This window comes from Oryzias latipes, chromosome 9 (assembly GCF_053564925.1).
Source record: "Oryzias latipes strain Hd-rR chromosome 9, Olatipes_Hd-rR_3.1".
Classification (NCBI taxonomy): domain Eukaryota; kingdom Metazoa; phylum Chordata; class Actinopteri; order Beloniformes; family Adrianichthyidae; genus Oryzias; species Oryzias latipes.
The window spans coordinates 18619136-18634088 of NC_136245.1; the positions used below are offsets into that span (position 1 = coordinate 18619136).

General features: G+C 40.7%; 1 protein-coding gene across 2 annotated transcripts in view; it reads left to right on the forward strand.

The window, feature by feature from the left end:
- adgrv1 (adhesion G protein-coupled receptor V1) overlaps positions 1-14953 on the forward strand; it is a 95465-nt gene that overhangs the window by 47604 nt on the left and 32908 nt on the right. For both annotated transcript variants that reach the window (XM_011479300.4, XM_078952851.1), the window contains 25 exons: positions 251-495; positions 592-730; positions 815-1000; positions 1079-1314; positions 2075-2223; positions 2376-2574; positions 2652-2871; positions 2942-3181; positions 3265-3414; positions 3496-3716; positions 3786-4065; positions 4177-4320; positions 4680-4851; positions 5038-5179; positions 5671-6239; positions 6314-6577; positions 8002-8119; positions 8256-8427; positions 8544-8786; positions 9573-9980; positions 10609-10781; positions 10915-11161; positions 11316-11452; positions 12339-12499; positions 13260-13360. In XM_011479300.4, the coding sequence (XP_011477602.1) occupies positions 251-495; positions 592-730; positions 815-1000; positions 1079-1314; positions 2075-2223; positions 2376-2574; positions 2652-2871; positions 2942-3181; positions 3265-3414; positions 3496-3716; positions 3786-4065; positions 4177-4320; positions 4680-4851; positions 5038-5179; positions 5671-6239; positions 6314-6577; positions 8002-8119; positions 8256-8427; positions 8544-8786; positions 9573-9980; positions 10609-10781; positions 10915-11161; positions 11316-11452; positions 12339-12499; positions 13260-13360 (5316 nt within the window). The remainder of the gene's footprint in view (positions 1-250; positions 496-591; positions 731-814; positions 1001-1078; positions 1315-2074; positions 2224-2375; positions 2575-2651; positions 2872-2941; positions 3182-3264; positions 3415-3495; positions 3717-3785; positions 4066-4176; positions 4321-4679; positions 4852-5037; positions 5180-5670; positions 6240-6313; positions 6578-8001; positions 8120-8255; positions 8428-8543; positions 8787-9572; positions 9981-10608; positions 10782-10914; positions 11162-11315; positions 11453-12338; positions 12500-13259; positions 13361-14953) is intronic.

Consider the following 14953-nt stretch of genomic DNA (forward strand, 5'->3'; position numbering starts at 1 on the left):
AACACAAACAAAAAGTCGAGAAAAGTGCTGAACAATAAAAACTCAATAAATTTCATTAATATGTGATTAAAAACAAAATTAAAAAGTGAAAGGTGGAAGCATAGTAGAATCTCATGTTGGACCAAATGTTTTTTCTGTAAAAATGATTTTTAATTGAGTTTTAAAAGTCGATTGAGAAGATGCTTGTCTAATGGTTAGAGGCAAAGTGTCATCATAACTGATTTATTCTTTTTATTGATATTCTTTTCAGACGGAGTCTATGAAGACGTTTGCGATAAGGGCCCTTGCTGACAATGTGCTTGAAGGAGAGGAACATTTCACTCTGAGGCTGCTACCTGCAGACAGTGGTGCCATCATAGATCCTTTAAATGGTTTAGTAACCATCACCATCAAAGCAGACAAGGCTGCTCTTGGGATTATTGGAATAGCTGGCTCATCTAGAAACATCCTCATCGGAGAACCTCATGGAAATTACAATGGGACTGCCACAGTCAGGTGATAGAAATTCCATATCAACTTGAAAAAATTACGTTTAATAACTGGCTTTTATTTGTAATGTGAAATTTGTGTTCACTTGTGTCGATTCTCCAGTATCATGCGAGGGCCTGGTGTGTTTGGAGAGGTGCAGGTATACTGGAACATCACTCCAGCTGTGGCTTCTGAATTTGAAAAAAGTTCTGGAACTGTGACTATGACAGATGGACAGCCATCAGCCAACATAACTTTGAAGGTTTTTATGGAAAGGGAAATAAACGTCTTTAAAACTGTAACCTTGGAATGTTTTTTGAATGATGCCATTTTCCTTTGATGTCAGGTCCTTGATGATGAAATACCAGAGGAGCGCCGTGAGTACCAGCTGTCCCTCACCTCTGCTACAGCAGGACTGGAAATAAGCCCCAATGCCAGACACGCCAAGATTACTGTTGCAGCCAGTGACAACCCTCACGGCCTTTTCTCTTTCACTCAACTCCAGCTCCCAGCAAAAGAGGAGGAGGGAATGGTGAGGTTAAAAAAATGTACATCAGTGTCAGCACACAGTTTCAAATCTAATCTACATTTTGCCTTTTCTTTTCCACAGGTGAATGTGACCATTTTTCGCTTCCTGGGTAGTTTAGGAAGTGTGCTGGTGACCTACAGCACTTTTGGGAGCACTGCAGTCAGTGAGCTGGACTTTCGTTCCTCTTCAGGGCAGCTGCTATTTAATCCCGGCCAAACCTCTCGGCAAGTCACAGTGTTTATCCAGGATGACAGTCTTCCAGAGGGACCCGAGGTGTTTTTTATCAACATCACTAATTTGGAGCTTGTAAACATTAGGTAGGTACAACAATGTTCAATGTTTTTGAAATAGGAGATTACTTTTGACAGAGGTTCACTTGACTTCCTTTCAAAATAAAAGACATCCTGTGTAGAAACATCTCAATGCACCAAATGTAGTAATAAGTAGTGGAATGTCAGCAGAAATTTAAAATGAAGTGCTGCATTTACCCAGTAATACAAAAATCTAAAAGAATATATAATTAAATAGCTTATTAAGTGAGTCATACGTTTTTATTTAATCATGGGGCACACCAAAAATCTTTGAATTTGTTCAAAAATTAAAAGAAATTGCTCCTTATAATCCTGTGAGCCTTAAGTATGAATTCTCGTTGTGCTTACTGACCTGAAATTGATTTTCTGTGGTACACAGAGCTTAAAAATCTGTCAAAGTGTTTTAGTATGACTATGGTAAACTACAAAGGATTGATGGATTCTTAGAGAACTATGGCTACCATTGTCAGGAACTTCATATTGTCCTTCAACTGTTTGTGAATAAGTTGAATAAAGTTTGAGTTTATTTGACTTTTTTTTAACTTTACTACTTGCTCACTTTTTACTCATAGTTACTTTTTAAATCTAAAAACGTTTTATTTTTCTTTAAATAGAGAGCCACAGTAGAAAGGTAAAAGAGCCAGATGTGGCTCTGGAGCCTCAGGTTGCAGACCCCTGGTCTAGTCAGATGTCCAAAATTGGTGTGACTTTTAAAACATCTCTTGTCATCCTTGTCTGGTGTCCTTTGTCTTCCTCTGGTGGACAGTGCTGTGGACTACACAGTTAGAGAGTTCGGCCTCCAGCTGGACCAGCCGCCCTCCAAAGGCAACATCTCATCTCTTGCTGTGTTAATAATGCAGAACGACAATGTAGAAGGCATTCTGGAGATCCAGCAAAACTACCTCAACATTACAGGTAAGAATGAAGTAAAAAGCAAAAAAAAAGTTTGTTTTGAGACGTTAGATCCTCCTGCTTTTTAGACTATGTTTTTGCTTTAAGTAGTTATTCAGTATTCCCTTGTGTAATGTAAAAGTGAATGTAATGGAGGTTTTTCTCTTTTTCTTTAGTTGAGGAAGGTGTCGGTACTGTTTTGATTCCAGTGGTGAGGAGAGTGGGTTTTTATGGGCCTGTTTCTGCCCACTTCATATCAAGAGGCTTGAGTGCAACTCCTGGTCTAGACTATGTCCTGAAAAATGGCTCAGTGACATTTGCCAATGGGCAGAATGTTAGTTACATCAATGTCACTATCATAGATGACCTGGACAGGTGAGAGAAGATTTAAAAGCAATTTAAATAAAAAGAATGCTTGATATATACATAAGAAATTAAAATCTTTTTCTCAGTGAACATGCAGAGACTTTCGAGGTCCTGTTGGTTGAAGCCACGGGAGGAGCAGTTTTGGGCCCTCGAGATGTCGCAAGGGTTACCATTGGCAAGAGTGACTCTCCGAGTGGGGTGGTCCGTTTCATCAACCAGACCATCATCATGGTGTCAAACCCAAACTCCACTTTGAAACTCAGTCTTGTTGTAGAGAGAGCAGGAGGACTTCTGGGCAATGCAACGGTATGAGGAAAGACGCACATTCAGAGAAGCGCATGTTGCATTTCTCAGAGAGTTGATGTCTCTTTCACAGGTCAGTTGGATTATCCTTGGCCCAAACAGCAGAGAAGTTCTGCCCCCATTTAATACCGATTTCCGGGCACCAGTGAACGGGTCCTTCTTCTTCAGAGATGGGGAGGAGAGCTCAGGGGTCATTGAGCTGCAGATATTGCCCCATGGTGAGGTGGAAGTGGAGGAGAAATTTGTTATCGAGCTCAGTATTCTTTCAGGAGAGATGGATGTTGATCCTCAAGCTGGGTCTGTAACACTGCAGGTTCGTCACAGGATCACAAGAGTTTGTCTCTGTAATACAGTGCAAAAAATTCCTACTCTTCTAATGGGTGCCTCATCTCTTAGATTGGGAAGTTTGGAGACCCTAATGGCATTGTGCAATTCTCCAAAGATGCTCTTAGAGAACTTGTCATCAATGAACCGAGTGAGACAGAGGCTCCTCGCAACATTTCCCTGTTGATTACACGCAGAGAGGGTGTGATGGGCAACATCACAGTACGTGTCAGATCCATTTTTAAACCAGACCTTAAATCGTCATGACAGGGGATTTGAAACGTTTCTGCATCGTCGCTGCAGGTCCACTGGCAAATCCAAAGTGACTCCGATGTAACGGGTGACTTCATTGTCATAATGGGCACGGTGATGATCCTGGAAGGACAAAGGGATGCAGAAATTATCCTTAACCTCATGCCCGACACAGTCCCAGAGGTGGAGGAGCTCTACGTTGTCCAACTCACAGATGTGAAGGGTGGTGCTACGCTAGATGCAAACCCAAACCTGATCAGAACCTACATCAGGTTTGTTGTCATAATTCCATTCAAAATTGTTGAATGAGCTGGAAACTGATCTTTCCCTCATCTCCACAGGGTGCCAGCTAACGATGAGCCGCATGGTGTGTTTTTCCTGAACACTGAACAGCAGTCTGTGGTGGTTGTGGGCTCAGGCTTTAACCTCACCAGAGCTGTGGTTATCAATGTAACTCGGCTTGCTGGGCTGTTTGGAAATGCCAGTGTGGGCTACAGGATCACGGGAGGGGTGGACGTCATGATGGACATCCAGGAGATACTGAGAGGGCAAGCTGAAGGAAGCCTGTTTATGAGAGAGGGACAGACATTCAGCACAATCACTGTGCCCATCAGCAGCCAGGTAGGGGACCAGGAGAGTCAATTTACAGTCATAGAATCCTTAAAAACAGCTTTACCCATTGTTTTTTGAAGGATTCATTGGTGTTTTCTGGTTTTCCAACGTGTCTCTTAGGTGTTTTTGCCAGTTGGTACAAGTTTCACAACAGAGCTGACAAATGTTAGACTCGTCAGTGATGTCCAAGGCTCTTTGCCTCGTCTTCTTCGTGAGGCCAGCTCTTCCACTGTGACTGTACCTGAAGAGGCTGCAAACTCAGAGGTGACTTCCCTATTCTCTGTCCTCTCTGAAGTTCGCTGAAGCTTGCTTAATGTTTCTTAGGTTTCACTCATCTTTAATATCAAATGTTGCTATTATTCACAAAGGTATTGATCGTAAATTCATAAAACATTGTTCTTTCCAAAAGGACTTTGATACTTCAAAGTGTATACAGCAAAAATGCACCTTTTTTTAATTTCATCCACACCTTCTTGATATGGTTGTATTACATACAGTATATGATTACACTGCCAATGCCCAATTTTGACCCTTCTTATTGAGTTTCACTATATTCTGCTATGTTAAATGTTTTTGTAACAAAACTGAAGAATAACACAGGGTTTTCTCTTCCTATGATGTAGGTTGGCTTTAATTTACGAGCTCTGCGAGTGTCAAGTGTAGAAACAGGATTATGCGAGGCAAAGGTGACACGAACTGGGCTTTTTGGGGCCATCACGGTACAGTGGAAAGCTGGATATCCTTCAGGACAGGCTCCACCTGGGTTCAAAGCAGGGGTTGTTGTCCCAAACTCAGGTGAGACCATCAGAGAAGAATTGAACTATTGTCAATATTAGCTTACTCTCACACATTTTCTGAGCCTAACCTGTGTATCTTTAGCAGTACTATCCTGTTCTTTTTCATCTACCATGCCCATTTTAAGCACCATACTTACTATAGCCAACGCATAGGTTGTTGGTAATTTATGTTTTTTGTATACAGGATTGCTGACCTTCGCCCATGGAGAACGAACTAAAGCCATAGTCTTTACAGCTGTTGCTAATACTATGGAGGCAGCTTCCTATGCTATACACCTCACCACTGCCACCTCAGACGTTGCTGCTAGTAGGGCAGTCAAGTTCAGGTAGTTGCTGATGAAATGTGCTGTTGGTGTTTTTAACATGTTCTAATGGCATTGATCGCAATGATGGAGGATATACATAAACTAATTTAAGCTTAAAATTGCATTTCAGAGTATTTATTAATTCAAATCTTTGTGAATCATGAGCAGAGAAAATAAATGCTGTTTAAAAGAGATTGTATTTGTCATGTAGAAAATATAATGGGCAGGCCACAAGCTCCCAGCTCTGCTCCATTCTGTTCAAATCCACTGGCATCTGGATCAAAACTGCACGATTGAATAGTTCCAATATTGCTTGAAATTTTTGTTACACTATTAATGTTTGGTTAAAGGCGTTTGGGGCTGTAAGCTAGTGGGAGAGCACTTAAACAGCGAGCTCTCCATTATGGGTACTGCCACTCTGCAGAAACTATGTCATAGTGGGACTTTAAGGAATGTCAGTGTGAACTAATTTTGATTTAGGCTGAACTTTTTGTTTATCTGTCCCCTTTCAGGTCCGGTTTTACCTTTGCAGAGGTGGAGCCATTGGGTATCTACCAGTTTGCGTTTGACTCCCAAAAGTTGGTCATTGCAGAAGACATCCAGACGATAACACTTTATGTTCAGAGACTTTATGGATCACGAAGCAACATTACACAGTTGTTCTATAAGACGCTGGAAGTCAGTGCAGAAGCAGGAAAGGACTTTGTTGCAGTGCCTGACGGGCGTTTGGTCTTTGACTCACCTCATCAGACCAACGCTTCCTTCCGCCTTTCAATACTCGATGATTCCCTGTCTGAGCCAGACGAGCACTTTCAAGTCAACTTGACAGATGTTCAGGCTCTTGATCCAGAGTCAACGTGGAAAGATGCATCTCCTCGGCTCAACCGACAATACAGTGTGGCCACAGTCACCATCCTTGCAAGTGATGCAACCGGTGGAGTTCTCAGTATTGGACCTGGACTGGTGCAGGTACCAGAGGATAGAGATGAGGAAACACAGCAGGAGCAAAAGGTTATTCTGAGGGTGCGGAGATCTAACAATGTTGCTGAGGCTGTAAGGGTGCGAGTCCAGGCATATGGAGGTTTGTTTCTATTTATTATTAATTTTATACATTTTATTTCAACTTTGGGACAGACTTTTGTTCATTTTACGCAGATGGAAGTACAACAGCTCCTCCATTCAGTATACAACTTGCTGAAACTCTGGCGAAGGAGAAACAGGACTTCCGCTTGGAATCCACGGTAGTTTCTTTGCAGCCAGGTGAAGAAGAGAAAGAAATCGTTCTCAGCATCGTGGATGATTCAGAGCCAGAGGGACTTGAAGTATTCTTCATCTACCTAAGTGATCCAGAGGGAGGAGCTCAGATCACAGACAGTTTTTATCAAGGCTTTGGAGCTTTTGTCAAGATCACTATTTTAGGTAAAAAAAAGCATTCTTTAAAACTAGCACTTTTGTTATTCATAGTATGTTTCTTCACAGTATTCAGACTCAAACTTTTTGGTCAGTTTGCCAAAATTGTGGTTGAAGTTCATCAAATTGCTCTAAACTAAAACTATTCACTTGTTTGAAAAGTGGTGCTTTATTTGTTAATTTTTATAAAAAGAAATCAGGTAAATTCAGACACGAGTTTTAAGAGGGTGTCTTATTTGTTCTTTAGAACCCCCACAGACTCTGCCTGACAACATGCGATGCATCTGTCTCCACAGAAACTGAGGCTCTGTAATTCATTGACACTCAGATTTGTTATAAAGAAACTCTGGCCTTGTCCCGCTTATGACAGGATTTGTAGGTCATTGCTGAGCTGTTTTGTAAACGGTGTCCCCAATCTGATCTCATTTATGGCTTTGTTTATCAGTCCTGCTCTCAAACACACTGGCTGAATGATGCAGCGTGTACCAGTATTGTCTCTGAGTAGCTCTGTTGTTGAGCAGATAGTCTTTCTTAAAGGGACTGTCAAAAGTTCACTTTCCCCTGCCTTCGCCCACGAGTGGACAGGATATGCAATCGGCAGCCCCGTGACCCTGAAAGGAATGAAACGGGTTTAGAAGATGAATGAATGAATGAACGAACGAACGAACGAACGAATGAATGAATGGCACTACTTTCAAATTCAGACTATTTTGCCATCCAACATATGTGGCTTCCCTTTTTAAGTACTTTTTATTAATTTCGGTATTGTCTTTGGACATCTCAAATTGCTCTGTCATTTACTACTACTAATGCAGACATCTGAAAACCTTAGAGTTCCCTCGTTTCTTCTTCTTCCATTATGTTTTGTGTTGTTACAAAACTAAAATATGTTGCTTAATTTCCTTCACCCCTACATCCCTTCTGGAGTCACAGAGTTGCCAGAGCCTGTTCTGGCTACTGTCTGGCAAAGGTGGGGTACGCCCTGGACAGGTCGCCAGTCTGTCACAGGGCACACAATCCCCCCACACACCTTAATTTCAATGTCAAATATATACATTTTCTAACCATAAACAAAAAGTAATAATGATAATTTCCATTTTATCAAACAAAATGAATCCAATAAGAATGGGAAAAGTTCCAGAAAATGACTAAATACATGACTTATTTCAGTTAACCAGAGAACTGGTTGCTATCAAGATTCTGAAGGACTTGTTATGACGACCATTGCACCCTTCTCCATAGGTCTCCAGTGGGAAACATGAGATTACTCTAAAAAGATCACAACTATATTGAATATATAATCTGGTGGAAAAGTATAAATGCCTAATGTTTCTGCAAATGATAACATCTAAAGCAAACTTTATGATTAAACTTATACGGACTGCTTTGTTTTAACCAGTTTTTTTGTTCTCATTAAACTTTATCCACACCAGGGAGTGACTTTCATAACGGTATTGTGGGCTTTAGTCTGAACTCTCTGATGGGTCAGGTCCTGGATGAAGATTCAGAGAATAGAACAGCAGTGCTATACCTGCAAAGACAGGAAAACAGGTAACAAAAGCATTGTTTTCAACCATTTTTTCTCTTTAGGATAAAAATTATGTTCAGTAGCTCGAAATATATCCTCTATTAGATGCCGATGTGGTTGGATATTATTGTTTCTTATCTCGTTTCTTCTTTTGCTCAGAGCTTTTGAGGACTTGCAAGTCTCCTGGAGAGCCACCTTCAGCAAAGAAGCTTTAACTCTCCTTAGCAATGGAGTCAATCTGACCTCACAGCTTGTTCAGACCTCAGGAACAGCGGTCTGCAGGAGAGGAGAAATACGCTGTGTCCTCTCTCTGGAGGTCCTGAATGATGAGGTAAATATAAGGCAAAAACTCCAGTGGAAACAGACCTGTTATTACAGCCCAAAATATAAAAATGTGTGGAATAAATGGTGCATGAGGTTGCTAATCACTCAAATGAACCTCTGCAGGAACCAGAGTACCAGGTATGGTTCTTGGTGGAGATTTACCAAGTGGGAGCTGGAGCCGCCATAAATGAGAGCACTCGTTTCGCCAACGTAACCTTAGCCGACAGCGACAATCCACGAGGTGTTGTTTACTTTAACGTGGGCCACAGGCTGCCAGTCGCCACCCTGACGTCTACAAGACTCACTCTACAGGTGTACAGAAGAGCAAGCACAGCTTCAACTTTGTTTCTGCAGTACCGCACAGTGGTAAGGGATAACATAAGCCTGCAGGTTTTCAGGCATGCAACACAACAGACACAATGTTTAACTAAAAAAATAGGTTTTTGGATACTACTTATTTTATTTGATTGTTTTTTATCCCTTTTTTTTAGCTGTGCATCTTTCCTTTATTTCCTGCTTTTACACATTACAATACAAAACCAGATATATCTGCTACAGATGGGTAATAAGACTAGTTTCCTGTTATTTGTAATTTGTTAACCTCAAGGATGGTAAAATCAGGGGCCCGATAACAAAACTGTAAGACCTTAAAATGAGGCACTTTTACCGTACGTAGTCTGTTTTTCTTTAAGATTAGACAAACACAAAATTAGATTGTTTTCAACTTTCCACTCTTGTTCAATGTTGTTTCAGTGCTCCATTTCTTTTTAAGTAGGTAGGTTTTATTCTTGGCAGAGCTAAGATGAAGGATGTACAGTATGAGACCTCTCTGACCCTCTTTGATATTGAATTTTAAAGTAAGAGTGTGTAGTGGACTCAATAAAAATCAGGAACTTCACAGAGACCCATGGTCAAGCCATTTGCTTTCATCTTCTAAAGCATGTTGCCAGATACTAGGTCTGCTGTGAACTAAAAGATCAGTCCTCGTGTGGTGAAAACCTTTTGAAATAAAATATTACAGGTTTAGTCAGCCTTAGTGAGAGTGTGCTGCGGTCCAAACATGGAACATATGAAGGGTGTAGACCAAATGAATTCTGTGCCTGTTCGGAGTCTGGGGCATCATACTCTCAAACTGATTTCTTGTTCCTTCAGGAGCTTATTAAAGAAGAGATGGTCGGCCCGTATGTGATCTGGCCGGCTAAAGCGGGAATGGACTTCCCTAAACAGGAGGGTGAAATAACCTTTGATGTTGGGCAGCACCTGACATCTCTAGTACTTATTCTGACACCTGACCAAGCCTCAACCTCACCCACACCAAAGCGCTTCCAGGTGGAGCTCTACAATCCCACAGGGGGAGCCAGTGTGCACCCTCAGTTTGGGCTGGCTAACGTTACTCTGGTGGCAAATGCTGCAAGTGAAGCGATGTGGGTCTTACTGGATCAATTGCATCAGCCACTTGACCCGACCATACTCAATCCAGTTCTGCAAGGACTGCAGAATAAAATAATGTCTCGTCTTACTGGAGAGCAGATGACTGCAGTGTTTGAGGCTCTAGGAAAGGTAAGATGGGGAATTTTAAAGATCAACCATACTTGTTTCACTTGTGGCTCACATCTGCAGTTTTACTTGGTCCACTGCTTGCTCTGACATGGCTGCATAGAAATATAACATGGCTGTGGTGTTACTAAATAGCAAACATAGTCTGAATTAGTATGAAGATGTTCTCCCTATATATCGTCTGAAAGGAATCAGAGGGAAAAAGCCTTTCCCCTAAACTACAATATGAGACTAGATTTCAACTATGCATGCATTAATTTTAGTTGTAAATTCTTTGTTTTTTTGTTCTTGCCACACACAGGTCACATTACTTTAATCCATTTCAAAGCCTCATTGTTGTTTGCAAAAATCTTGGTTGCCATGTAAAAAAAGCAATGCTGTCAGTTTATCCATTGTCCTGCATACAAGCAGAGACATAGGGGAAAGTATGTATGAAAGTTAAGTCATTTACATAGCAGAAATATACTTAGAGGCATTGTTCATGTTTAAAAGAGAAAAAATTAAGCTAAAACTCAACATTAAAACATAGAGAATATGCACTAATGGAAAAAAATTAAATTTACTGTAAATGAACACAATAAATGAGAGAACAGATAAGTAACGCTGATGTCTTTCCTGTGTCTTGTGCCAGGTGCTTGCTGAGGCAGAGCGAGCTCCTTTACATGAGAAGAGCCAGAATTTGACCTATGACCTGCTGTGTCCTCTGGCTAATCCTAGCCGCATGGACACTCGAGGTCTCAGCTACCTTGCGGAAATAGCTGAGCGATTTGCATTCTCCTTTGTCAAACATATCCCTTGTGAGATGTAAGTATGATTTTAAGGATTTCAGAAATATTTAAAACCATGTTCCTGAATTTAACAGAGAAGCCCAATCCTTTCATGCATGTCACATTGTAGTTGGTGTTGCTCTTAACATTCTTCTTTGTGATTTCCTCAGAAGGGGTACGGTGCTGGATACATGCCCGTTTATGACCATTTCCGCCTTCCAATGGTATCCCACGCAAATTAACGGGCACAGGTTCAGGGGCCATAATGCAGACTTCTTTCAGCTGCCTGACAGACTGCTACCAGTGCCAGCAGTGCCGGCTGCAGGCTGTGGGAACCTCAGCAGGATTCAGCTGACAGAGTTCAGAACTGAACATTGGTTCCTCACCAACAACACCATCACAGCTGTTGGTGGGAAGGTAGGGACCATCAGCCAGAGCAATCACAAAAATCAACTACATACTTTTATGACAATGTTCTGGCTTACACAGCAGATGGCAGTGTTGCCTTGACATATGCCAACTATTCCTTTTTAAGTCTATCTGCTCTTAAACCTTTTGTCTCTTTTTGGAGGTATTCTCAGCCAGCATTCAGGACAGAGGCTCACGGCCTCTAGAAGATGGCAATGAAGTCGTATATCGAATCTACTCTAGCGGTCAAGTTAAAGCAGGGAGCTCTATGTGCCTACTGTGGAACCAGACTACAGGAAGGTAAAGTACTAGCAAAACTCACCTAGTTGAATAAACACTCTAATATTGAATAGTCTAGCATTGTTTGAGTCTAATTAGACAATAGTAACTTATTTTATTTTTTCCATAACCAAGTTCCCTTTGACACCATTCAAATATTCCCATCCTGTATCTGTAACCCATGGACCCTCTGTTTGTCATCCGGGGTGACTGGGATCAGTTTGCAAATTTAAGGTCAAAAGTCCAAGTTCAGTCTCCCAGTAAAGTATTTCTGTGGTCATGAAAGATTTCAAATCTGTTTTTCTATCTGGACACATAGCCTTCTGCACTCTACCTGGAGGCAGTTTGCTGAGGACATTCCTGGGGCGTGAAATGGGTTTTGGCTGGAACACGCTGTTTGAAGTTAGGATTTGGCAGGTTTTGTTTGGCCAGAACTGTTTCTTGGATGAAAGGTTCCAGGAAGAGAAACTCACAGCAGAAGTGACATTGAGAAACAGCAGTTTTCAACTTAGGGCCTGTTGAATATCCGGAGAGCCTGTATGTGTGTGTATACATTTTGTGGTTTAAAGTTTTTTTTATTTTTTATTTTTTCTGGTATTAGCTATTTAGTACCAACATTTCAACAGATCACAGCTTCCTCTTTTTTATGCATCAATGTCCCCATTGAAGAGGGATTTCTTTATTGAGGATAACTGTATACATAAAAGTTTCCTTTTCTGTCTAAATTTTTACTCCTTTTGTTGAGGTAATATACTTATATTGTTTATGGCTGACACTAAATCACCCATCGTGTATTGACTTCCTGTCTTTTCCAGTTTTGAACTATTTATTTATTTTTTGTTTTGTTTTGTTTTTCTGTCATGAAACCTGCCAATTTTATCTTCTCTATTTCTCTCCTCTCATCTAGCTGGTCAGCAGATGGTCAGTACTGCAGGGTTGTGAAAGAAAGTGGAAATTATGTGGAGTGTGCATGCTCCCATTTGTCCATCTTTGCAGCCCATGCTGAGTTTGCCATGCTGGCATCTTACAATGAGGCCTTCTATGCCTCCGGATTTATCTGCATTTCAGGTATAAAAAAAGACTATTTTGAGATTTTTTTTTTCATTATTTCAGTTGTCTGCGTTTTAATTGTATAGATTTACCAAATTTATTTTATCATAATGTGCTCCAGCCATATTCAACCACAGATAGTCAGACCTAATTAGAAACATTTAAAGACCCACACTAATGAAAATTGCCTTTGGTGTTTCTAACATGTTCTTGTGGCAGTTTTCTCAAAAAATTATATTTTAAAAATTAGGCTTAGAATTACAATACTGAGTGTCTCTTTTTTAATCGTTGTCAACCAGGAGCAGACGAAAAAATGCAGTTGGAAAAAAACGGTAGCAGTGATGTAAGTGCTATAGTCAAAAACTACCCGCTCTGCTCCATTCTAATACATCCATTTGCAGATAAATAGATCAGTGTTTGTCTTTATTTACTTTATTTGAGCCGGTATCTGGCTTAATACCATACGGTTGGATAGCTCTGAAATTGCTTGCCATTTTTGTTGCATCACTAATGTTAGGTTGGAGTTGTGTAAGCTAGCGGGAGAGCGTGTAAACAAAGGGATGATGGGAAATGAGGGAAGGCAACTCGGAGTCAAATTTCGTATTAACTGCTGCCGCTCTGCAGAAACTCTGTCCTAGAAAACAACACAAGTTTTTTATTTTGACTGAAAACGGCATAATCATAATTAAAAGACCACTGGGAACGCTTTGAAAATAAATCAAAAGATGACCGGAGTGGGAATTGCTTAAGTTGTTGTTGTCCATTTGTCTTTCTACAGGGTTTGCCTTGGCCATTATGTCCCATGTTCTGTGTTCCCGCTTTCCCATGTTTGCAGCCAAACTGCTCACGCACATGATGGTGAGCTGCCTTGGAACTCAGGTAAACGACAGCTAAGATGTTTTTAACTGCAATAATGCATTAATTAAAATTGGTATTTTAATGTATTGGACTCTTCTTATTCTGTTTATAGTCAAAGGTGTACATACAGGTCATTTAAAAGTGTAATATAAAAAGGCAGTCCATACTAACCAATCAACAATTAACTAAACTTCAAAAGATAATTTATTTAAAATACTTAAAACACATGGACACATGCTGCAGACCCATCCCCATGCCCGTTACAGATGCCACATGTATTTTCTTGGAAATGTTCATGGATGTGAACACATATAATCAGATGTCATTGGTTGCGTAGTTTGCGGGCCGCTGCGTCCTGACAACACAACCATGCCCCCTCCCGCCCCACGCCCATTAAAAACGCAAGCTGTCACATAACCATTGAGCGAGATAGATATGTAGCTACAGGTGAGCTTCTCTCTGGGTTATGATCATGCGTGTGTCTGTGTGCGTGAGGCAGTAAGGGTACTGGTAATTTTCCACTGATCCCCCCTCTCTTTGGCTGACAAACACGAACGCTTTCTAAAGCAGGCCTTGGGGGCTATAGCCACCTCGCACTTGACCTGTTTATGGCCCAGGCAGAGCCCCTAAACCTGAGTCGTTTTTGGATGGAAAATTCCAGGCTGTTCTCTCACCATTTTGGTACTTAACTGTACTGCAAGGCTTCAGTCCTGCTGTCTATGAGAGTGTGCTGTTTTAGCTATGTCTGTGTTTCTTTGGCCTTCCAGTCAAGGTTTGTCAAATGCCAAGTAAGCCTAAAACCCAACAAGATGGAATTTAAAGAATACGTATTTTATTAAAAGTTATCTTTGTTTAATTGGAATTGGAACTTGGACGGATGGATGGATGGATGGATGGATGGATGGATGGATGGATGGATGGATGGATGGATGGATGGATGGATGGATGAAAATACATTCAAAAAGAACTTTCCAGGAATAAAATCGTGTCTTTATTCAACTTCAAAAAGAAAAACATGTTGCAGCATTTACATATCATAAGGACCTTGGCTCAGCATGTGTGTCACTGTCTGTGTTTATTAATGCTTCTAGAAATATCAGTCTGACCACCTTCCTTTTCAGACCTCCAGACAAACACCCACATATTTGCTTCTTCTCTCACCACTGGGATTAAAAAGCACTCCTTTCAAGGACGTCCAGAGTCTCTGTTTGCCGGGAATTGTCTGAATCTAAATCCGAGTTACCGGTAGACTAAAACAACTTTGCATGGCCAGTCAAAATAATTTGTTTCTTACAATGTTGGTTTTAACAGTTTTTTTCTGTGTTCTGTTGGACATTTAAGATAGAGAGGATTCTACATTTGTGTTTGCAAACAGTTATTTATTTAGAGACAGTAGAGTGCGCATTTTTAAGGTTAATGTTGGAATTAGTCCATTTGGAAATGGACTATCCTCCTAAAACCTTCGCTTGAGTCCCTTTTGAAAATACAGAGTAATAATCAAAGAGTACTCTGAGTGATGCAAAATGAATCAATGCAATTATATCTGCTCAGCAACAACTGTACGGGGTAAATTGAACAGATTTTTTTTCTTTATTTTTTGTAAAAACCTTAAGA